General features: G+C 39.1%; 2 protein-coding genes across 4 annotated transcripts; one reads left to right on the plus strand and one right to left on the minus strand.

The window, feature by feature from the left end:
* Nucleotides 1-612: 612 nt before the first annotated feature.
* Nucleotides 613-11445, minus strand: LOC310926113 (flavin-containing monooxygenase 5-like; the record flags this gene model as incomplete). Its single annotated transcript, XM_083888214.1, has 11 exons — nucleotides 613-766; nucleotides 4142-4224; nucleotides 5632-5920; nucleotides 7931-8003; nucleotides 8448-8667; nucleotides 8759-8894; nucleotides 9269-9465; nucleotides 9655-9797; nucleotides 9906-10071; nucleotides 10562-10750; nucleotides 11314-11445. The coding sequence occupies 11 exons, from the start codon at nucleotides 11443-11445 to the stop codon at nucleotides 613-615; spliced, it is 1782 nt and encodes a 593-aa protein (XP_083744340.1).
* Nucleotides 11446-15818: 4373 nt separating this feature from the next.
* On the plus strand, nucleotides 15819-23462 carry npl (N-acetylneuraminate pyruvate lyase (dihydrodipicolinate synthase)). 3 transcript variants are annotated; one of them, XM_083887646.1, is made up of 12 exons: nucleotides 15819-15944; nucleotides 17286-17372; nucleotides 17574-17647; nucleotides 19480-19567; nucleotides 19657-19714; nucleotides 20798-20873; nucleotides 21249-21341; nucleotides 21428-21573; nucleotides 21690-21736; nucleotides 21841-21925; nucleotides 22019-22058; nucleotides 22156-23462. In XM_083887646.1, the coding sequence occupies exons 2-12, from the start codon at nucleotides 17302-17304 to the stop codon at nucleotides 22299-22301; spliced, it is 924 nt and encodes a 307-aa protein (XP_083743772.1). In that variant the 5' UTR covers nucleotides 15819-15944; nucleotides 17286-17301; the 3' UTR covers nucleotides 22302-23462. The 3 variants fall into 3 exon arrangements, with proteins under 3 accessions (XP_083743772.1, XP_083743774.1, XP_083743773.1); XM_083887648.1 differs by lacking the exons at nucleotides 15819-15944; nucleotides 17286-17372 and adding an exon at nucleotides 18936-19020 and having other exon boundaries at nucleotides 17605-17647; XM_083887647.1 differs by lacking the exons at nucleotides 15819-15944; nucleotides 17286-17372; nucleotides 17574-17647 and adding an exon at nucleotides 17692-19020.
* The last annotated feature ends 570 nt before the right edge of the window (nucleotides 23463-24032 follow it).

Genomic DNA, 24032 nt, shown 5'->3' on the forward strand with positions numbered 1-24032 from the left:
TTTAATTTAGTCCTAGTATACTGAACCTCAGCCTTGAAGTTGACATATGTAAACATGAACTTCTTTTCCTTCTTTGAAGTCTCATCTTTTGTGTATTCAAGCCCTTTTTCTGTGGGATGCTTCTTTCTTTCAGATCGCCTCACTGTTCCTTCAGTCTGAGGTGCTGGATCCTTGAGCCCTATTTTATGGATTTGAAGATCTGTAATAATTTCAACTATGCGTTCTTCAATTGCCTGTTTTTCTGACTCTTCAATTTCAGTTTCCAATTTTTCCTCTAACTCTTCTTTCTCTTTTTCCAGCGCCTCTAGTACTCCCTCTAGTACAGACATATCTGGTCTGAACTCTTCCATTTTGTTACAGTATGATAGTATGATAGTAGCCGACACCAATACAGAACTGTCATGAAAACACTCAATATAAAATGCAAAGAAAGTTACATTTCTGTTCAATTTACCTTTTCAAAATGTTAGTCTTTTTTTCCTTTGCAATTCTAACTTCCAGTGCAAAAAATATTCAGTTCAATCAACTAAACACATAGTGGGAAATATACAGTCTGACCTGTTATCCTTAGCAAAAATATTCGTTTGCTGAATTGTTCATGTGACGCTGCTGCTACCCTGTGTCCTCTTGCAGCATCTGCAGCACCGTCATCTTCTTGCTCGCGCTGGCCCGCCGCTCTTCAGCTCGCGGTGTCGCGCTGGTCTTCAGCTCGCGGTTATCCACGTTGTTTTCTTTCGTGGGCCGTTTCTCCTTCTTCCGGGTTTCGCTGCATGAACACGATCACCTCGAGTGGACACCTTTCTGCTCCGAGGTGGGACACGTTTTTCACTGTAGCTGCTCCCAAAGCTTTTCTTCTGGTCAGATAAACCACGATTCAACAGATGTTTGATGTTTTATTTTTCTTCCACACTAGACATCTCCAAACACCGTGAAAAACTGAAATAAAATAAATATTACATTTTAACATAAATATGGTTTCCCTTCGAAGTATTTCTTTTGCCAACATCAGTTTTATCACAGTCTGTAAATGTTCTTGTGGCCCTCATTAAACTTAAATTACACATATAAAATAAATATAAAATGCACAAAAATAACACATTCTCATACCGTGTGCGCCTTCTGACCGGAAATCAGGAACTGCTATGGTCGAACTCTGTACACATCTTGCTCCATTAGCACCGTAGCTCCGAAGACAGAACGCATGTACATTTCCCAGGTACTCATTGCGTTAATCACATGACTGCGTCCTACTATTCAGTGCAGCCCACCTATACAACCACTAGGGGTCGTCATTACCACAACTCAGATACAGATTACAATCCACATTCTTCACAAAATAAATTAAAAAATATCCAAATACAAAACCACCAAACCAAAGAAACAAGCAAACCTCTCAGCGACAGTTACACTTTATATAAATCTGAGTCTCCACCCGACACTACTGAAATGAATTAATTCCTAGACCGCCTCAATTTCCCAGTGATTAACCCAGACTCTGCTAAAGAACTTGACTCACCATTAACGGTGGAAGAAATTATTCTCGCTATGAGAAACATGCAAAATAATAAAGCTCCTGGCCCGGACGGATTCCCAGTTGAGTTTTTTAAAATATTTCAGGATAAACTGTCCCCATTATTGCATGCTGTATATAAGGAATCACTACTACATGGCACTCTCCCTCCCACTTTAAGACAAGCCTCCATAAGTCTCCTCTTGAAAAAAGATAAGGATCCGGTTCTCTGCAGCTCCTACAGACCTCTCTCATTAATAAATGTGGATGCTAAGATTCTTGCGAAAGCTTTGGCCTATCGCCTAGAAAATATTGTACCAACTATTGTTTCACCTGAGCAAACTGGATTTGTTAAGGGGCGGCAGCTGTTTTTTAATGTCCGTACGCTTCTAAATATTATCTACTCGAAAACTAACACAGCAACACCTGAAGTAGTGATCTCGATTGATGCTGAAAAAGCGTTCGACAGGGTTGAATGGGACTATTTATTCACTGTACTGAAGAAATTTGGGCTGGGTAATGTTTTTATCTCGCGGATACGTCTCCTCTATACATCTCTACAAGCTTTTATTTCCACCAATAATACACAGTCCAGTTTTTTCACTCTTGCCCGTGGCACTAGGCAGGGGTGTCCGTTATCGCCCCTATTGTTTGCACTAGCTATAGAGCCCTTGTCAATCTTTCTGAAGTCCTCTTCCATTTTTACTGGGATTTCACGATTGGGCACAGAATTTAAGTTATCATTGTATGCTGATGATTTATTGCTGTATGTCTCGGATCCTGTCCTTTCCATCCCAACAATCGTATCTACTTTTCAGAGATGTGGATCATTCTCAGGCTACAAAGTAAATATATCTAAGAGCGAATGCTACCCTGTCAATGCTTCGGCATCAATGCTCAAACAGTCTGACATCCCTTTTAAATTTAGCCTGTCTGGTTTTAGGTATCTAGGGATCAATGTAACCAGAACCCTTAACTCTCTTTTTTCTGCTAATTTCCTGCCTTTAATGTCCAAAATTAAATCTGACCTCCAAAGATGGGGAAGCTTACCTCTATCGTTAATTGGAAGAATTAATGCAGTCAAAATGAACATTTTGCCCAAATTTCTATTTTTGTTCCAATGTCTCCCACTTTTCCTCCCAAAGCAGTTCTTTAAAACAATTGATCAAACTATTTCTCACTTCCTTTGGTGTGGGAAGGCACCCAGGATCCGCAAGTCCACACTTCAGAGATGTAAATTCAATGGTGGATTGTCACTTCCAAATTTTCAATTTTATTATTGGGCAGCACATATCCACAAGATTTCATTTTGGTTCAAATCAGTTGATTTGCCATGGTGTGATTTAGAGGCACAGTCATGTGTTTCATCCTCCCTAACTGCTTTACTTACCTCTTCTATTCCATCCAACCTCTCTGGCTTTACAAATAACCAAGTTGTTCGCTCCACACTTAGAATTTGGTATCAATTTAGGAAGCACTTTAAATTTAAGTCAACATCTACCTTAGCTCCGTTATTGAGGAATCATTTATTTCGACCTGCACTTACAGATTCAACCTTTTCTGTATGGCATAATAAGGGCCTGAAATGTTTTAAAGATTTTTACAAGGATGGTATTTTTCGCAGCTTTGCAGATCTCTCAGGAGAATTTAATCTCCCACCCTCACATCTCTTTCGTTACTTTCAAATTAGACACTGCGCTAACGCTTTGTTTCCAGTTTTTCCTTCATTATCACCTGGTCTACAGTGAGAGGAGCTTCTAAGCCACAACCCACTTCAGAAGTCACTCATCTCTAAAGTTTATAATGACATCCTGTCTTTTGATTGCTCACCAGTTACCAAAGTCAAGGCTGCTTGGGAACAAGAGCTCGGTCTACACCTGGGAGATGACTGGTGGGACACTGCTCTTAAGAAAATTTACACTAGCTCAGCCTGCGCTCGTCTCACACTAATACAGTTTAAAGTATTGTTTAGTCCATTATTCCAAAACTCGACTGTCACAAATCTATCCCAGTATCTCTGACAATTGCGACAAATGCCATGCTTCACCTTGCAATTTAGCTCATATGTTTTACTCCTGTTCGTTACTTTCTCGTTTTTGCCAGAATTATTTTGATACCATGTCACCGTATACCTCACTCTTCATTCATTATGATGCACAGTATTTGTATTGTATCGTTATGTCTACATTTCCAACTATCATGTGGATGTGATGTAATATTCAATGTAATTATAACATTGTTTGCTGTGCTTATGTGCCTTACCTCCTAATAAAAATATTAATAAAACAAAAGATTTACTAGTCTGACTATTCATACGATGCCGCAATGCTCTCCTATTACCGGTGGGGGCGCTAAGGTAAGAAACGCTGGGTCGTATTCGAGGGCACGCACAAAGACCTATGTGGTAGAGTTGGAGGGCTTGTTGCCAATATTTGTTAATAAATGTATTAAATAGTTATATCGAAATATTAAATGTTACACCAACGGCACCACATAGAGTGGAGGCACACTTTGCAAACAATAAGAGCGACATCCTTTCTGGCACATGAGAGCCACCATACTCATACCTAATGAGCTTGGGAAAGTTATACTCTGCAGTCTCAGCGTTGGATGCCACTAATTCTTACACACTAGACTTCTTTAAGCGCTTTATCCTCCACATGAGGGTCGCAGAGGGCCACTGGTGCCAATCTTAGCTGAGCATAGGGTTCACCCTGGACAGGGCCACATATAGAGACAACAACCATCCACTCTCACACCTACAGTCAATTTAGAGTGTCTAATTTGCCTAATCCCCAAATCTGCATGTTTTTGGACTCTGGGAGAAAACCAGAGAACCCAGAGAAAACACACACACACACACGAGAACATGCAAAACTCCATTCAGAAACTGCAAAGGCAAAACAATGACAGAAGTAGTTTTACTCCATATTGTAAAGAATTTTACTAAAAAAAAAAACAAGCCAAAGATCTCTTAATGACACTTTATTAATTGTGGTTAATGTCTCATAATCTCATAATTGAATAAAAAAGTCATGAATCAATCCATCCCCCACTTGTTTCCCCAATGTTACTCCTATTCCAGTTGAAGCAGAGTAACGGTAAAGACATATGTGAATGATAGACTCTCAAATATTATCTAGTGTTTCAGAAACAAATGACCAAAGATACATAAAGAAATCCTTCTTTGATAAAGGCTTTTAGTTAGACCTGCCGGGGGATGACCTCAATCGACCCTTCACCTAGACTGTTAAGGCAACTCCCATGATGGACTGAGCACTTATCTTATCGTGAACAAAGCCACCCTTTACACACAAATTACTTCAGCTCGAAAGACTTCACACTGTACCTTAATGTTGATTATTTATAATATGGATAACAGTCGCACGTCGCCGTTCACGCTGGGTCGATCATAAATGTCTAAGAAGCTATAGGTGGTGTTTTTGAGACAAACCTGACCAAGCCAGAAAGAACACATTTATCACAACAGGACATTTTGGATTTGTGCCTGGTGCACTGTCATGTTTGCCATACTGAATGTCCTCAGAGCAGAAGAAAAACCCCGGACAACTGTCACGCACACAGTTTGTGTAAAGTAGATCTGCAATATTACATTCTATGAGTTCAAATGGAAATCCAAATATTCAAATGTTATATACCGAGTGTTTTGTTAATAATATTTTATATAAACAATGTAAGTTATTTGTAACATAAAGCTTTAGAACTGCTCAGCAAATGGGTTTTTGATTTTCTGAGGAAGTAAACTGCAGCTTTGTGCTTGTGTCTCCACCTGCTGGGTTAAAAGCATATTAGTCAGCTGTGATTCCTCGCTGTTATATTTGCTAAGATCATGTAAACAATACGAAAACATAGTAATAAATATACAAATATGAGACTTGCCTTTAATTTTCAACACTTTCCCCGCAGCATACTTCTTCTAAAAGCAAGAAGAGGGCACTGGTGTAGAGAGATCTTTTCATCTCAAGGCACATTTGTACTTCAAATTGTCTTCCTAATAACCATGCAGCTTATTTGCCAGAGAAGAAAACGCATAGATGCTGTTTTTTGTAGCACAAACAGAACAGCAGGGCAACACCTGACAAAACCCCTATGATGTTTACTTTAGAACAGGGTCCGGTCTGGTCTGGTTGTGGTACCACTCTGGACCTGAAAGGCTGAACCACGCGCTCCCACTGCGTGAGAATGGCTTGACGGGCACCAGTCCACCGGCCTGGTCCGGTCAGACGGTACTGGTACGGAGTGCAGGGACCCAGTAAAACCTGCAGTGCCAGCCTGGGATCCCTGATGAAGAGCCACAGTATGTTTGGTCTGACCCCGACCAGCTGTGCCAAAGAGTCCATGTAAGGAATGTACACCACCTGGAGCGGGTTTCGCTCGGAGCACCTGAAGCTAAAGGAAGACGGAGAAAGGAAAAACACACACATTACAGTAAGATATGAAACAAGTCGTTGAAGATGAATGCTGTATGTTGTAGTCATTTGATTTAAAAAGTTGATCACAAATGGTACAAACAACTCATTCACAATGTAGTGACTGTCCAAAATTTAAGCAGCCACTCGGCTGGATCGGGGCTAGATCCTGTTCATGACTTGCTACACTCTTAGAAATAAAAGTGCTAAGTAGAACCATATAAGGTTCTTCAGCTTGTCCTCATAGAAGAACCCCTTTTGGCTCCAGGTAGAACCTTTTTATAAAAGGTTCCCTTTTGGAGGGTTCCACCAAGAACCCTTGAAAAACCCTTTCTTCGGGAAAGGGTTTTTCCAGAAGCAAATGGTTCCAGGTAGAACCTCAGCCCTTGTAGAAGGACCCTTTTGGAACCTTTATTCCTAAAAGTGTAGTATGCCTATTGAAATGAATTGAGGTCCACAATAACTTTACTCTTCGGGTGACATTCCCATTCACTATTTCATAATTCCCATTTAGGTTTAATCGCTATGCCTGGAACATGTTACAGAAAACTTTGAAACAAAATGAGTTGATCTCATTGAACACTTTTTAAGGGGATGACCTGGAGGCAGAAACATAGCAGATGACTGTAGATGTTTTGCCTGAGGCTTTTATTGTTGTAGCTGACCTTGAGATGTTTGCAGTTTTGGATGCTGAGTGATTCTGATGTTTGTGTCCACCTTGTGTTTGTGTGTACAGTATGTATTACTATGCTGCTGACCAGGACACTCTTGTAAAAGCGATTTTTCATCTCAATAGGTGTTTTTCTGGTTAAATAAAATACAATAAAATTAGCGACATTATGCAAACGTTTCAAATCTTATATTGCAACACGAGGTGAAGGATAATCTAAAAAAAACAGTAAAAACTGTGTGACCTTAACCCACCACCCTAGTACTCACATCTGATTCACCTGATGAACACATAATATGGCCGTGAGCTGCTTACCCTACAACGCCCCCTAGTGTAGACCACAACCCCTGCTCATAGAGAAAAACTAAAAAAAAATCACTGCTGGCTCCCACACACACAATTTCAAATTTAATTTATAATCTGCACATTCTGCTTATGTTGCAGTAAAGGGTAGCTCCTCATAGATCTGTCCTTCTGTCCTGGCTGGATTAGTTGGTGGTAGGAGGAGAGGGGGGGGGGGGGGGTTGCAATACCAGTTGCATATCTTAAATTACTTCCAGATAAAAAAGAATCCTTTATGACATGCCACATAAGCCATGTCAGTGTGAGCCATGCTTTTATTATGAGTGCAGAGAATAAAACAAGGATAAATGAGAGTGTTTATTGTACATTTAATATTATGTATGCTGGTGTTAGGTGCTAATAGCCATGTCGTTTTCTCACATGGTTGATTGCTTACATTATGTATGATGCAACAACTTTCATATTATTCTGTTTTCTTGTGCGTGTGTGTGTGTAATAGATTTACACGGTCTACTTAGTGACAAAGACCAAAGTCCGTAGCAAAGGGAGTGCATCTCTGCCACAGAAAACAATTCTCCTGTAATGGGTAACATGTACACCTATTCAATCATTTAGCCTGAAGTGGTAAAGCAGAACCAATGGCACCGTTACCACGGTTACAGTGGTGTTTACCACAAAGAGGTTGACCAGTCTCAGGCAGAGAGGTAAAGAGAGAGGATGTTGAGAGCTGAGGTTAATATTCAGACTTAGATAAGTACAGTCACACAATGAACACATGAAACTGCAAATATATATTAAAAAAAGAATTGATGGAACCAGGAAATTCAAGTGTTCCTACAATTAAGAACCCACATTTTCCCCTTTTACGTGTTTTGACCACAACTCTTGGTCAACATAGTTGTGGTGAAGGTAATTAATACAGTAACAGTAGAGGTTGAGACACCTCAAAAAAGAAGATTTTCTACATTAACAGAAGAACATATGCAGGGCTTATAGTAAAAGTAAGTTATTATCTACCTCTGGTGCATTGCTGTGGTATCTTTCTGTATTTCCTTCATCATGGTCTCTTCTTGGGGGAGGGTTAATGTGCCTAGATGGCACAAACAAAAAGAAAATACAAAATAAATACACACAAAATTCATAGAGCAGCTACAGTATACTGTCAAAAAAAGTGTTTCAAAGTTCATACAATACCAACTTTTTTCATATCATAGGCAACTGTCACATAACAGCTGCTAAAAGGACCTTTGTGTATTATCCAAGCTTGAGTCTTCAGTGTTTGCCCTCACTATACCACCACAGAGAGGTTTAAATATATATGTTTTTGCTCTTTTGGCTTCTCTCTGTATAGGGATGATGATCCACATATTTGATTTGGCAGAGATTATTATGCTTAATGCTCTTCCTGATGTAACCCTCCCATTTATCAGGGCTTGGGACTGGCACAAGGACAACAGTGGAAGTGGCAAAGTCCCTTTCACAGTAACATAATATATCTTCTCACTGTCACAGTGTTTGCGGTGTTGTGCTTTACCTTTAAAAACTCTTGTCGCCCAGCGAGCCTGCATCTCAGCCAATGGGTTGATGGCCCCCAAGGCGTGGACGAAGCCCACCACTGCCAGTGTTGGCTGAGTGAGTCCAGGAGGGAACACGTGTTTGTAGAGATGGAGTCGATAACCACATTTATCCTGCAGTGCCACGGGCAGGAAGGGGAAGCTGTAGTTGTACCCAGTGGCAAACACCACAACATCCACCTGAGGATGCAATATACGTATTAACTATTAACTTAATTTGTGATCATATCAGCTTTAACCACTACTATCTAAAGTGGATCACACGTCGCACCTTGTTTACAACGCTCCCGTCAACAAAGACCACGGTGGACCCAGATAACTCCTTCACGTTTGGTTTTATCTGAACACGACCTGAGATGATTCGAGCGGGCAGGTCGTCATTTACAAGCGGAATCTGTGCAAAAAACCTGACACGAGGACACAACGCAGACACACAACAAACTTTTAATCATGACCGCACTACGAGTACGGCTGTGCAAATATCCATAGAAATATTGGCAGTTCTCTTGTGGGGACTAGTAGTTTAACCCATTATTACTTTGGATTTTTCAACTGTTGCTACTGTACAAAACTTTACATGACATTAATGTATTATGTGTTAAGATAGTGGTATCTTTTTCTCCTTGTCTTTTATGTTCCATGTTGCCTTCTGAAATCAAATTATCTTTGGAAAAATAATACAATTGAAGTCAGAGATGTACTCTTTGTATATTCCCAGGCAGATGATGTTAAAGTTTGCACTTAAATACTTCAAACTTAAAATAAAGTTTTTCCTCATTACCCATGTTTTGGTTTCAGGCCGTATAGCGTGTGGTCGAACGCTTCGTTCAGATTCCTCTCCAGCTTCCTGTTCATCCACGAGGGGAAAAGCGTGAACATCATCAAATCCATGCGAGAAGTTCCAACGAGATCAGCTGGAATTCCGCCCTGTCCAACGCGGCTGACAACCCACGCACCGCTCCTGGTACTGAGGTACACCTGTGGTCCACGATAGACCAGGGAGAGGACAAACGATTGCTTATCTATTATTGTCTTTTACATTTTTAGCACTTTAGTTTGATCAGCATTTATCAGCATTGGTGGAAACTTAATAATCAACTAATTCATTAAATAATAATCAGACACTGCAGATTATATAAAATGAAATTATACAAATAAGTTCAGTACCTTTTCAGCAACTCTACTGATGTCCACAGCAATGTCACCCCCAGAATTTCCAATCCCAATTACCACCACTCTTTTCCCCTGCATCCCCTCAGCACTGCGGTAATCCCAGGAGTGAAAACACTTGCCTTCAAAACTCTCAATACCTGAAAGGAAATAAGAAAAACAGATCACGCACAGGTGATGTCAGTGAAAGAGAAGGAAGAGAACCATCTTACACATGTGAACATCAGAATATTAATGATTGCTGGTACCTGTGAAGTCTTTGAGTGGCATGTGAGGCTGTGTGAAGTGTCCTGTACAAACCATCACAGCATCAAAAACACGAGTCTCCCTCCGATCCTCTGCTGTCTGCGTCTCCACCTCCCACTGGCCGGTCACCGCGTAGTCTGGGGTCTGCCTCACATGGAGCACGGTCGTCTGAGTGACACACACACACAAATAATATAATAAAACATAAAAGTCTCTGTGACTGTTTTCACTTTGTCTGTTGTGTGTTTTTTGTCACGTTTGGCACCTATACCTACAGTATATTCATTATTTCTGCACAGCAACACAATGGCAATAAAGTCGTCCAGAATCGAGGTCTTTTAGGTTTCGTTTTCTCCGCCATTGTGGCTCAGACGCACTGTAACTGGCAACCCGTGGTTGCTCGGCAGATGAGACTCTACTGACTGCAATGATTGGTAGATGGCGGTAGGTGGCGCCACATGCCAAAACATGATTTCAAAACATAAACATTATTTGCGGTCTGCAAAAGATTTTTTTTAATGTGAATATTTTGTCTGTACTGTTGTTTTTACTGAGTCTCTGTGACATATTAGGAGGATTTTACGAAATCGTTGCTTTAGATTTATTACATAATGCACCTTTAAATCGATATTTTCATTGCTTGCTGACGACCACTGACCTGGAAGTGTATGTGCTGCTGCAGTTTGAAGGCCTTGGCGTAGAGGCGCAGATACAGCAGCAGCTCAGAGTGGTGCATGTTGTTGGCGAGCTCAGCCGGGGGAGGGAAGTCGCTGAAAGACATCATCTCTTTGGAGCTGTTGATGACCACTGACTCATAGATGTTTGCTCTTCCGGGCTCAGGCTTCTCCTAGTAATGATACATACATTCATTCATTCATTGTCTAATGCTTTATTGTCCACATGAGAGTCACAGTGCCAGTGAGAGTCAATCACAGCCTCTGTTGAACCTTGGTCTTTTTGCTGTAGGGCAACAATGCAAATCACTGCAGTGCCGTGTGACCATGAATGATACAATGGACACACATGTTTACTTTTCTGCTACATTTGAAAACAGTGTTGCAATTTTACCATGATTATGTGCGACTTTGACACAACAGTGTATATTTGTCCTGTCATAGGAATAAAAAAAAAAATACATCATTACTGTGGTGCCTGCTAGATTGACAGCAATAACAAGTAAGGTTGATACAAGATTATTGTTTTTTTTATTGTTTTATCAGAGTTAGGAAATGATTTGATGATAGTCAAAAAAACACATATACAATATAAATAACATGCACAAATGTTGCCCTTGAGTTATATTTTGAATTGGGCTTTTTCATTAAAATGTGAGTCACCAAATAAAATGTTTGGGAAACTGAGTGAATGATATGACCACGATATCCCATGATAATGATATCTGTGTCTGACCTTAAATCTCCAAAGACCTCCAATGTCATGGCTGCTCTCAAAGCAGGTCGGCTCCAGACCTTCATCCAAACACACTTTGATGCTGGTCAGACCCGAGGGGCCCGCTCCGATCACTGCCACTCTCTGAACCATCCTGGAGACACTGCTGTCTGAGATACAACTGAGAACTTGAGTGAGATGAGCGTGATAGTGAGTGTGTCTTTGATTATGCAGTTACTGATCTGCACACAGAGTTGTTGTTTTTTGTTACATCTGTTTAAGATAACCCGACTGTGCTGCTGCCCTTTGTCCTTAATGACAAGGGAAAAAAACAGGAGTACAGCTAAATTTTAACAGACATTTGACACTTAGTGACAACCTCCCCCTCATAATAAAGTCATTAAGTAAATAAATAAGGGGATAACTGCAGAGACGCAGGCTCCCCTAGTGGCAATTCAAAAGAAATCAATTGATGATGGCTAGATAAATACCACCAACAACAACTTATTACAAATACTTACCATCTGCGAGTATGTCATTGAATGTGCCATAACTACTCTGCCTATAGAGCATTACATCTTATAATAAAAGGAACACCGTCTCTATACAGCGGACACATCCTGCAGAAATATGTTTTTCAAATACCACCAAAGTGTGTAAACCGCGATGCAGTCAGTCTTACCTCTGTTTAACAGCGAGATTGAAGATCGAACCGAAGTTTAAAAGTAGCCCTCACTTTGGCATTAGGCCAAATTGTTTTTGTCTTTTCGGCGGAATGAAGAGCAGCAGATCGGGGAGAAGTGAAGGATTGTTTTCGTGGAAAGTTGAGGGAAGTGACGAATCTGGGAGTGGGAGTGGAAGAGGGCGGCGTGGGATATGAATCGGGATAATCTCCCCCCAGAAACAGACAACCAGTGTGCAAACAGTCGCACTGCGCATCAAGTTTATTTCCCCTTAACTTTCCCCTTAAGTGCCGAATCGGAGGCTGGCGAATCGGATGCTAACTTCAGCGTCGTCCCCGGCGCCCTGAAACTTCAACCTACCCATCTGAACGGCAGTCTTCTGAACCACAGCTAGAACTCCATGGAGTCAAATTACGCAGGATAGTTGGGGAACAGGAGGATTCAATTATACGCACGCATGCGCACACACACCCCTCAATGAGCAGTGTTGAGAAACTACTTTACTTTTGTAGAAAAAAACCTTCTGTTTTGATGTATCTTTGTACGGAGCCCCAGACATGACTTACAAAATAATACAAATTAATTTGTGTGCACGAAACACAAATTAAAACGTGCACATAAAATATTAATTTGAATTCACAAAATACTACTTTGTTCACACAAAACAGGTAAAACATGCGCGCGTAATATTAAACTGTGGCCACGAACTACTAATTAGTTCCCACAAGATAGGTAAAACGTCTACGTGAAATAGGTCAAATGTTCCCACAAAGGTAAAATGTTCACGTGAAATAGGTAAAATGTTCACACGAAATAAGTAAAATGTGCGCACAAAATGCCAATTCGTGGCCACGAAATACTGATTAGTTCCCACGAAATAGGTAAAACGTGAGGTGAAATACTAATTAGTTCCCACGAACTAGGTAGAATGTGCGCACGAAATAGGTAAAATGTGCGCACTAAATGCAAATTCGTGGCCATGAAATACTGATTAGTTCCCACGAAAAGGTAAAACGTGCACACGAAATAGCATAAAACGTGCGTGCGAAATAGGTGAAATACTAATTTGTTCCCACGAAATAGGTAAAATGTGCGTGTGAAATAGGTAAAATGTGCGCACAAAATGCTAATTCGTGGCTATGAAATACTGATTAGTTCCTACGAATTGGGTAAAACGTGCACGCGAAATAGGTAAAATAGGTGAAATACTAATTAGTTCCCATGAAATTGGTTAAATGTTCATGCGAAATAGGTAAAATAGGTACAAAATTTCAATTCCCAGTCCATCACAGGGGCATGTAGAGACAAACAACCACCCACTCTCACATTCACACTTATGGTGAAATTTTAGACTGGCCATTACACCTAGTCCCCATATTGCATGTTTTTGGACTGTGGGAAGAAACTGGAGAACCCGTTGAAAACCCACGCACACACGGGGAGAAATAGTCCAGAGATAACGTGATTGAGTTTTATTTTAGTTTGGGAATGAGTTACAAACTAGAAAGGAGCGTCTTTCTAGTAGAGAAAAGTGACACAGTGCCCTATAACAGTGTTTCTGCTCCAACACACACCTGGTTCAAATGAATGGCTCGTTATCAGGCTTCTGCAGTAATTGCTGACGAGCTGATCATTTGAATCAGGTGTGTTGGAGCAGGGTAACTGATTCTGAATCCAGGTGCATGTACATTTGCAGTTTTTGGGTTTCACCACTGGGTGGCGCGTTAGTACAGGAAATGCATAGAGATAAGTGCCTAGCATGGTTCCAAGGCATGAAGAAAGGTAGCATATACATGTAATTGTCTTTGATTGAAAGACTCCAATAACCTTGACTTTTTTGAGCATACTGGGAGGAATTGAATTGTTGCTTAAATGTGTCAATTAAATTGTCAGTTAAACTACCTTTCACCAACAAGCTGTGTCATTCTGAAGAAGGATTTATAAATGTAAAAGATATACTGAGTAAAAGAAAACAAATGTGTGTGGAAAACTGGATGAAAATATTCTACTAGTGTCCTAGTTTTAATTGGCAGTATTTTTTTTAAAGGTTTTTTTAAGGCACTATTTCTAAAGATATCTTGATTTCTTAAATATACTAAAAAGGTAAAGGTAGCAACTCCCCATTTGATAGTTCTGTTAGTATTGCAAAATTAAATTGTTAGTATTTGATTTTCTGACTCTGTAAATTGTATAATGTGTTATTTGTCAGTAACTCTGTCCAATGTTCTGCTGCTTGTCTTGGCCAAGACCCTCTTGTAAAAGTAAATTATTATTTTTTTTAATTTGAATAAAGCATTTCTGGTTAAATAAGAGTTATATTAACATTATATGCCATGTCCTAACAGTATATGTTGTTCAGAACCTTTCCAGTCTTGGGTTTCAACTTGGTCAGTGAGCACAATCACAGAGTGGGAGGGTGGAACCTTTAGTTTGGTAACCAAGCAACACTGATCTCAAGGTTGGAGATACAGGACACACAATCAGTAAAGTAAACAAAATACAGACTCTCACTGTTTGGAAATACATAAAGTGTGCACTTGTATAGTATATAGACCCACACAAATATTATGGACTATGCAACTGTAAGACGTCATAAGCAAATCACGACTCACCCCTTCTCTGAAATTCTGTTAGCTCAAATGAGGGCCACTACAGGGTGTCATTTATATACTATATTTATATATTATATATATTTCCAGCTGGGATTGGCTCCAGTGGGCCTGCACCCCACATATGGAGGACAAAGTGGTAGACAGTGAATGAATGAATGAATGTTGGCAGGCAGAGTGTGTAATGTGTGATTTATGTACTGTATTCTCCAAACAGTGAAGCATTAATGTCCACGAATCATGTTATCCAGGTGTGCAAACTCAATTCTGCCCTTGTAATTATCAACCAAGTTGAAACTTTAGACTGTAAAACAGGGGTCTCAAACTCAAATGACCTGGGGGCCAATGCACATCTATTGTGGTCAAGAGGAGGCCGGCCCTAGAGAACAAAAAGTGGGGGGAAAAAACAGCTGTTCACAATATTGCATCATGATGTCACACGTATACTTAATAATACTATTTATGATGCAAAATTAATGCATTATCATCAAAAACTGACATTTATTTTCAAATTACATAAATAATAGTGTGGGCAACTGTAATTAAAGTTCGTACCAGGAGCCGTTTCAGCCACTGCCATTCGTGGCTCGGGCCCTAACAAGTGTATTTATATATGTAACTGAATGTTGTATATGACACATTTAATAATGGGATAATTATGACCAAATGTCTTATTATTACTGTTATAAAAAAACATTGTTAGCAAACACATATTATATTCTATCACCTCACTGGCAGCTTTGCCTCAGCTACACATTGTGTTTAAAAGACGGTGAGGTCGTGGGCCATGTTTTCATTATAACTATAATGATATTAAGTGGGGGGCCGTATGTAATTGATTGAGGGGCCGCCAGTTTGAGACCCCTGCTGTAAACACTTGAAGGAAGTGTTTCTCTCTGTCTGATGTGAGCCAATAAACAACAAGTGCAATACAAGTACTTTGCACTGGTAAACTGATAAAAGCTTTTTCTTTGTTTTGTTAGCATTTGAGAGTTGATAGGATTAACAGGCAGTTGGAGCAGATATTTCAGTGTTCCTGCACTGAAAAGTGTGTATTGTATTATGTGAAAATATTCCCATGTCTCAAATAATAATATTTATTTATCATTTTCTTTGCTTCCTGTTTTCTGACCTCCTAGCTGCGATTGTCCCTGTGTTGGTGCTACTTCCACTTGTCACCCACTGACTACATTTCCCATGAAGCTTTGCGGCGTCACTTGACTTTCTGATGTATTTTTCATATCGCGTCGTGTCAACACAAATCCTCGTTGTCCAGAGTAAACCAGTTAAAACCAGTAACGCACTTGTCCATTTACTAACTTGATGTCTTCGACGCAAAGAAGGTAACACAGCCTCTCCGGTAAGTTAACATTTGAATTCTTCTCTTATTTAAAAATAGCATAGTCGACAGGTTTTATTTGCATTTCCTCTTTGTTGTTAAATCGCTGAAACAACATCCATGTCTTCGTTGTTATTGCACGGTGAGGGCTGTAGGAGCATGATGCAATGTTTTGCTTTTTTAAATGTCACTGTCGGGATAAATCGAGTTTTAAGAGTTACCACCATTGTTTAGTTTCTTTCTTTCCTCTTCTCTATTTCCTGTCTGTCAGTGAACACGACGTGTGCACTCCAGTGTTTATGGGTTTTAGCTTATTTGAAATACAAAATATAAAAAAATAATACTAATAAAAATCTGATATTCTTACAAATGCTGGTGACTACGTATAGATGAGCTACAACCTCGTTGTTTTAAGCCTTTTTAACATTTAATCGCCAAGTTTGACTGTCTGGAATTAGCATTGCATAGATATATTATTATATATATTATTATTTGTGACTAGTCAGAATGACGCCACTGTTGTGTGAGGGATGTGTTATCATAGATAACTAAACTTGTATACATCTATAATTCCAGTTTGATAGATCCATTATATACATAAGTTTAAGTTTAAGATTATCTACAAACTTAATTCAAGATGTATCTGTACAACACCGGAATTAGAAATATTGGATTAGTATCAGTAAGGATATCAGTGACCGATCTATAAATGCAAACCGCACACGCATGAAAGGCAATTCATCAAAAAGTCATTCTACTGAATTGCAGGTATCTGTAACTGTAGATTTGACGAGTACGGATGATATTGCAGAATATCGGTAGTAGTAATATCCTGTGTACCGATTAGAAGGTAAAAGAGCTTGTCATAGTACCATATAGATTATATATCTACAATAGACACCTCCCAGGGGCCTTTACACAATGGCTTTATAAGATGATCTGAACACTTGAAAAGGTGACATAACAAAAGATGATGACTAAGACTAATTTTGGGAAGTTATGTCTGCTGAGAATGTCTGCCAGCTGTTTTTGTCTGTCTGTTTATTATTTTACGAGGAAGTCATTTAAACATTTTTTTTGTTTTGTTTACCCCTGAGAAACCTTTAAAGCTCTCAATAGAAAACATGTATTATTATTATCACTATATTAATCAGTAGCAGCCTAAAAAGGTGTTTGGCAGCATAGTGAAATGTCTGCTTGTAAGATCCATAACAGATGCATGTCTGAAAACCGGCCCCTAGTGTTGTTCGACTATCTGTAGCCACGCTCCAGAGAGAAACTGGCTGGACACGTCTTGTTGTTAAGTTTCTGGTTTGCATAAAAATGATGCGTTTGTTCCCGTCTGACACATGTGTGCATCAGGTCATAAACAACAGTCATGGCTCCTGCTCTCGAAAAAAAGCTGACGGGACTCGTTGCAGCTACATTCACTCCGATCACCACACAAGGGTAAGCAGTCTCTCACAAACCCCTTCCCCTTCGTCTGTCTGCACTGACTGGTGTGTTTTGTGAAAAAGTGTGGAATGAGTGTGGAGATATCTGAAAACTTTGGCCGCTTGCACTCCACTTAGATCTGGAGTACTGTAGCATGTTTGGTATTCTTTTTGCCAAATGTGTGGCGCCTATTGTTTTTACATTTTCCCAAAACAGTGAAATCAACCTATCAGAGATTGGACCTTATATTGACTACTTGAAAGAGAAGCAAGGTGTAAATAGCGTATTTGGTAAGTTTACAAGTGGATTCTTCTTTTGATGTGTGTCATTGTCTGTTCCCTCCTGAATCACTGATTTTATATGTTGCTTTTTAGTTACAGATTATGTATTGCCTGTATTTTAACTGTATTAAAATAAACCAAAAATAAGGTTTTAGTTTTGGGTCATCAGCTTGGTTTATAAATACCAAATCTTACTCAGTTAGTTTTTCACTTTTGGATTACACAAACTCTACCGGTAAAAACAAACCTTTTTCAAATAATAAAATAATGTATAAAGACATGAACTCCAGTTCTATAGTTGATTCCGCAAGTTGAATCCGTCTGGCATGGTGAATCATACACATGCATTGTTTATTTATTTATTTATTTTATTTAAGAAAGGGCCATTAAATCTGTATGTATAACATATAATCTAATAAAAACAATTACTACACAATAATACATTGTCAAAAAGCAGAAATAGTAGTTGCTCATTAGCATGTACATCAAAGTTATGTTGGCTCACTATAAAGCACCAATAATGAATGGCACTCACCATAGTGTACTACCACAGGGTAATTAAGTAAAAAACATATTGTGTTGAAACACATAGTGACTTCCTCATGTTTTGTTTGATTACTGTTAACTATGTGAATGCTTAATTTTACGACAAAAAACCCCCAAGAACTTTCAGAAGTTTGTCATTTTCCTTTAAAGGCAACCCAAACAAGTAATGATCAAAATCTTGATAATAAATAATTAGTGCTCATTTTAAGTCAATACAATAGACGTAAATTGAGGTTGGTTGAATAAAATTTTCTTAATTTTCAATTTTCATTTATTAGCACTATAATACAGTAAAGTACAGGGTTTAACATTTGGAAGTGTTTATTGGCAGAAGTTGAATACACAGTACCCCTAACTAAGTATTTGTAGGTGCGTGTACACATACGCCTCACTTACCTGTGGGCTACCTGACCTTTCTGGACAAACAAGATTTCACTGTTGGCTCAGTTGGCGTCAATATGGTGCACACAATAACTGCCTAAAATAGAAACAGAAAGAAGTTAGCCGTGGCAAAGCTGTAAAGTTTGTTCTTCTCCTTGTTTAATCAAGGCTAATCAGTGTTTGTAATGATCTCCGACCGTTTCACCTCGTCTTGTGCTCATACTTCCGTCAATGTGTGACCTTAGCAGAGGATGTCTGTGCCTCATCTTGCCTCTTTTGGTCTTGTTTTTTTAAAATCTCACTGTTGCTGTCTGCGTCACTGCTCTTTGCCCTTGATATTGTTTTGTCCTGGTTAATATTGCACACTCAGCCCTCCTGGTGGTGGATCCCTCTATGAATGGGCCCCACCAGAGGCTTCATCCAATCTTTGCCAAAAAAAGGTTTGATGCTGCCAGGTAGGTTAATCTTGGATATGTAGGTTCAGCAATCATCTGTTTATTTTGATTTAAAGTAGATATCCTGTGTTTTGCCTTTTTCTCTTGTTCTTTTTTGTTTCAATATATTTTATTAGAGCACATTGTAACAATGATATATCAACATCATACACAAGAGTATAATGTATGTCCATATAGAAAAGTGTGCAGTTTTGTTTTCAGAACATATAACAATGGTATATAAAGAACAGATATACAGAGTACAGAAGAATAAACAAACAAAAACAAAACATAAATACATCCCACCCTCCCCCCTTTCTCTTGTTTTTTTTTAAATTGAATGAAATGCTACTTTTGTATGTGCTGAATTTAAAGAGATGGATACAAGTCAGCATGAATAAGTCGTATTGTGTTATTGCTTCATGTTCTTTCAAGTGGAAAATAGCTATGTAAATAAGACAAGACTTTACCTGTTTATAGTGAATGGCACCACCGGAGAGAGCATGTCTCTCAGTGTTGCAGAGAGGAGGGACCTGGCAGAGGAATGGTGTCGGAAAGCTAAGGGAAAGTAAGTCATTATTTGGGAATATTTCCATATCATCTAATACAGTTCCAGTAAAGGTCAACAGGTATTAATTTGTCTGCATGTTTCCACAGAATGGATCAAGTGATCGTGCATGTCGGTTGCATGAGTCTGAAAGATTCCCAAGAACTGGTGGGTTGTTGTTTTCTGATGGCTCATCTGTAAGAGCACATGACACGTCATGACTCATGATTACACAAGAGGAACAAAATGGGCAGCTTCCCCCCCCCCCCCAAAAAAAGACAAAATGTAAACCAAGCTTTTTCTGCAAACCTGGCTTATTTTCAGGAAATCCTGTTAAGTATTTTATGTCCCTCCAGACTTTCCTGGTCCCACTTTAGCTAGTCTTATCTGCTGACTGTTAAAATGAGCTGCTGGATGTCCTCCTTTGTTGTCTGTGTTCAATGATGTTGTTGCACACACCCCGCCTACCAAGTAAAGTTACTGTTCTCAGTCAAAACGCAAGCCTGACCCAGGGCTTTACCGTTCCAAACCATATCGTCCTGTACTGTGATGGAAACGCAGCTTTTAAATTCTGTGATTTCTGGCATTTGGATTGAAAGGATGTAAGTTGGTCTTATATATTATCAAGCTGCGAATGAGTTTAACTCATACATTTGTATGTAATGCTCAAGCATGTGTTGAATAAACCTGGTGTAATAGACCTTTTTCAACATGAAAGAGAAAGACACAGTGTTTGACAATAACATTAATTAGTGTTCCACTGCTGGTTTAACAGCGCCAGGGTCGTGCTGTTATCTGCTGTCGTGATACTTTAACCTGTTTTTTGTTTTTTTTTAAACTGCATTCCTGTGAATTCTGGACGTGTTCCAATATAGTGATTGAGAAATAAGTACACTGTATGATTATGATTATGATTATAGCACTGCTAAAACAACAATTGCATATCTTTCTGCAAATCAACAAATAATTTGAGCGTGGTTAATTTGCATTGCATTCATAACACAAGGCTCACTGATGATGATAATGAGAGTGGTGTCAAAAGTTTGTCCGACCAGAAAGTCAATCAGTGTGTTTACTCAAAATATAAATACTTTTGGCGAGGCCTTGCTTTACAGAATTGGCCATCTTGACAAACCAGCCAATGCGTTTGTCCCCATTAGATGTCACTACTATGGACTATATCGCTCAGCTATAGATCATATTACAGTTTAAAATGTATGTTTTTTCCCTCTGCACCATGTTCTTGTTCAGGCTCTTCATGCAGCGCAGATCGGGGCTGATGGGATAGCAGTCATCTGCCCCTCTTTCTTCAAGCCCAGCACTGCAGGTACAGGATGTGGGAAAAGTGGAAATATGTTCAACTGTATGCCAGATAATCTCAGAAAAGGGGTCGATGAAAACCTTCTGGATTAAGTCATTAAAAGTATCCTGATGACTCATAAACATTATGTTGTAAGAGCGGTGCAGCTAAAGCAAGGGCAGCAGTGTGTGTGGTGTGTACGAGTGGCTTCTGACCAGAAAACTGTTTGCATCAACAGTAAAAACTGAGGCATTTATCCACCTGTCAGTCAAAGTTAGGGTTTTAGCTCGAAAGCAGCTACCAGGGAATTATGCTTGACTGTAGACCAGTCCAGGAAGCACTTTAAAAAAATGTAAACAATGCATTTTTATAATCCATTTTCTTCTTCTCACTCTGCCTCAGACGTACTGAGAACGTTCCTCCATGAAGTGTCCTCAGTCGCTCCAACCTTGCCTTTCTATTATTACCATATTCCCTCAGTCACCGGTATTAACAGTAAGTTGATGACGACTGACGTGTGCGGAAATATTTTTTTCACAGTGGGCAGACTGAAAGTGACTTGCTCTTTCTTTTTTCTTCAGTTCCAGCGAGGGACATCTTGGAAGGTATAGAGGAGCTCATTCCCTCATTTAGAGGATTGAAGTTCTCAGGCAGTGACCTCATGGACTTTGGCCAGTGTGTCAACTACTGTCAAACTCACTGGTCAATCCTCTACGGAGTGGATGAGGTCAGCATTCTCAGCATCAGCATCTGCTTTGTGTTTTCCATTATTTATTAATATGATGTTTTTATGACTCATCATCAACATACATGTACATGATCTATTTGACAATTTTTCCACAGCAACTGCTCGCAGCCCTGGTTATGGGAGCTGACGGTGCAGTTGGCAGGTCAGTACATCATCTTTTATATCCAGCACATCCTCTGCTCTAACCCAGGCTTTGTTTATTATGCTTTTCTTCCCTGTCGTTAACATTAACATCTTTGTCTGCAGCACATACAACTACTTAGGGTGTCATACCAGTGAGCTCATGTCAGCATTTGAGAAAGGCAATATTGTCCAGGCCAGAAAGATACAGGTACGAATGATCCCCTTGCCCTTTACTCTCTCTTTGATTGTTATGCTTCTTTCTTTTTTTTTTTTTGACATCTTTGTTTCTTCTCCTGAGCAGTTCAAGATGCAAGAGCTGCTCAGTTATGCCATTAAACATGGTAAGTGTCGTTTATGGCACCATTTCATGTAATATATACGATAAATAAATGCTCTTGTTCTGTAGAGGTAATTCTCTCCCTTTGTTTTCTTGGACAGGCTTTGACCTTGGAGTGAACAAGCAGCTCATGAGCGAGGTGTCAGGTCTGTGTCTTGGTCCCCCTCGACTCCCTTTGAAGCAGTGTCCTATGAGCGAAGCTCTTCCCATCGCTAAGAAATACCGAAGCCTTTTTCCGAAGTGCTGATTTGTTCACACCAGATTGATTTAACACCATAGTCCATTGCCCAATCTCCTGACCACAAAGCACTCACTGTAACTGTGTTTTGAAAAGTTGCTGTATCAACACTTTAAGGATAAGAAGAAAGCAGTTTATCCTGCTAAATAAGGGACCTTGACAGATAGTTCCAAGTGCACAGTCAAAATATATCCAAAATGTTCTTTGAATAATATGCATCAATATATTATTTTTCATTTTTAAAATGTCCTCAACGCTAAATACAAATCTTTGCTGTTGCTATAAAACTGTTCATGTGGCAGGTTTTCACATGCATTTGCGTTGTCACATGCTTAAATATACTACAATATTTGCTTTTTTTACACATCCTCTCTTGCATTAATATGTTTTAACTGATACTTAAATCAAATACATTGTTCATCATTTTTGTCAGAGGTGAACACTCTGACAGGTTAAAACTCCATAATGTGGGCAAGTTCAGAGAATCTTGAATTGCCACACACTTATCTTATATCATTTGGGGAATTTAAGCACATGTGCCTTTATTTTGAAGTGACATATATGTACACGTCTGCATTATATTTTTGATCAGATTTGTAAAACGTTTGTAATAAAACCTTTTACTTGGACTTTTAGCTGCCACTATCACAGTAATGGAGGCAGAAGGAGGATTAATACAGTAATACAGTCACACTTAATAATATTATCAAGTAAAGGAGTATAAAATACCTGTAAATGAGATTCACCCACTATTGTTTTTTGTTGTTATGAAATGTTCTCTAAAGGGAAATGTTTTCTTTATGGAAGATTCTTTGCTTCATGTTGTAATAACGTAACAAAAATGTAATTCTGATAAATGCAAGTTTGTTGGCTCACTCTGGAGAGTGGGCCAGTATAAGACCCGCACAATCATGCAGTGGTGTATGTCAGTGTCTACTTGTTCCTTTTGCTTAAGATCAATGATAAAAATACCCTTTGATCTGAAGTTCAATAGATTTACTATATTATTCATAGAAGTGATTATTTATAGTAACAGATCTGTTCTGTCTTTTTCCACATGAAAGGAAGGATGTACTTTGTTCTGGTGGATGAAACATTTTCTGACAACTAACACCTTGTTTTTGTCAATTTAAGATTGTACTCTATTACAGAATTAAGCATTAAATTGTGTGACCAATAAGTAAAAAATTTACTTCACTGTGGGGTTTTTTTCAGATCTGTTGCAAATGAAGTTGACTTTTAAACTAACTTTGACAGCCTTCTTTCACTTCCAACCCCTTCTGAATCTCACATTTACTCCTGTCGTTTGAAATAACCTTGAATGGTAAGAAGTACAGTTTAATTTGCGGCCATGTATTTCAGTGTTAATAACATTCATGTCCATACATGTACTTCCTGTTCTGCCCTGGGTTACCTCTCTGTGACAAAAATATTACCTCATTTTATATCCCACGTCTAATTCCAGTTGTATAATGTATAATATAATATAATCCAATGTATAATGGTGGAAAATAGTAGCATGAAGTGCAGCTGCAGTGGTCTCCAACAGGAACAGTGCTGGGTTTACCACATAGGAACACCAATTTTAATATGACATAGGATGGTACTTTAATAAGGATGACAACATTGTGCTACAAAATACTAGGACATAACAGACCAAATCAAGATTCATGATTAAGTAAAAAAAAAGAAGTCATGAAGCAGTGACAGTTTCAGAGGAGAGTTAAATGCAAATACTTG

Source organism: Microchirus variegatus (assembly GCF_963457635.1).
Source record: "Microchirus variegatus genome assembly, chromosome: 4".
Classification (NCBI taxonomy): domain Eukaryota; kingdom Metazoa; phylum Chordata; class Actinopteri; order Pleuronectiformes; family Soleidae; genus Microchirus; species Microchirus variegatus.

Excerpts from the sequence above, each read along its gene's own strand:
- npl (XM_083887646.1), top strand. The coding sequence starts at position 17,302 with ATGGCTCCTGCTCTCGAAAAAAAGCTGACGGGACTCGTTGCAGCTACA. Across the intron at positions 17,648-19,479 it reads AGGTGTAAATAGCGTATTTG|TGAATGGCACCACCGGAGAG; the intron begins GTAAGTTTACAA and ends ACCTGTTTATAG. Across the intron at positions 20,874-21,248 it reads CTTCAAGCCCAGCACTGCAG|ACGTACTGAGAACGTTCCTC; the intron begins GTACAGGATGTG and ends ACTCTGCCTCAG.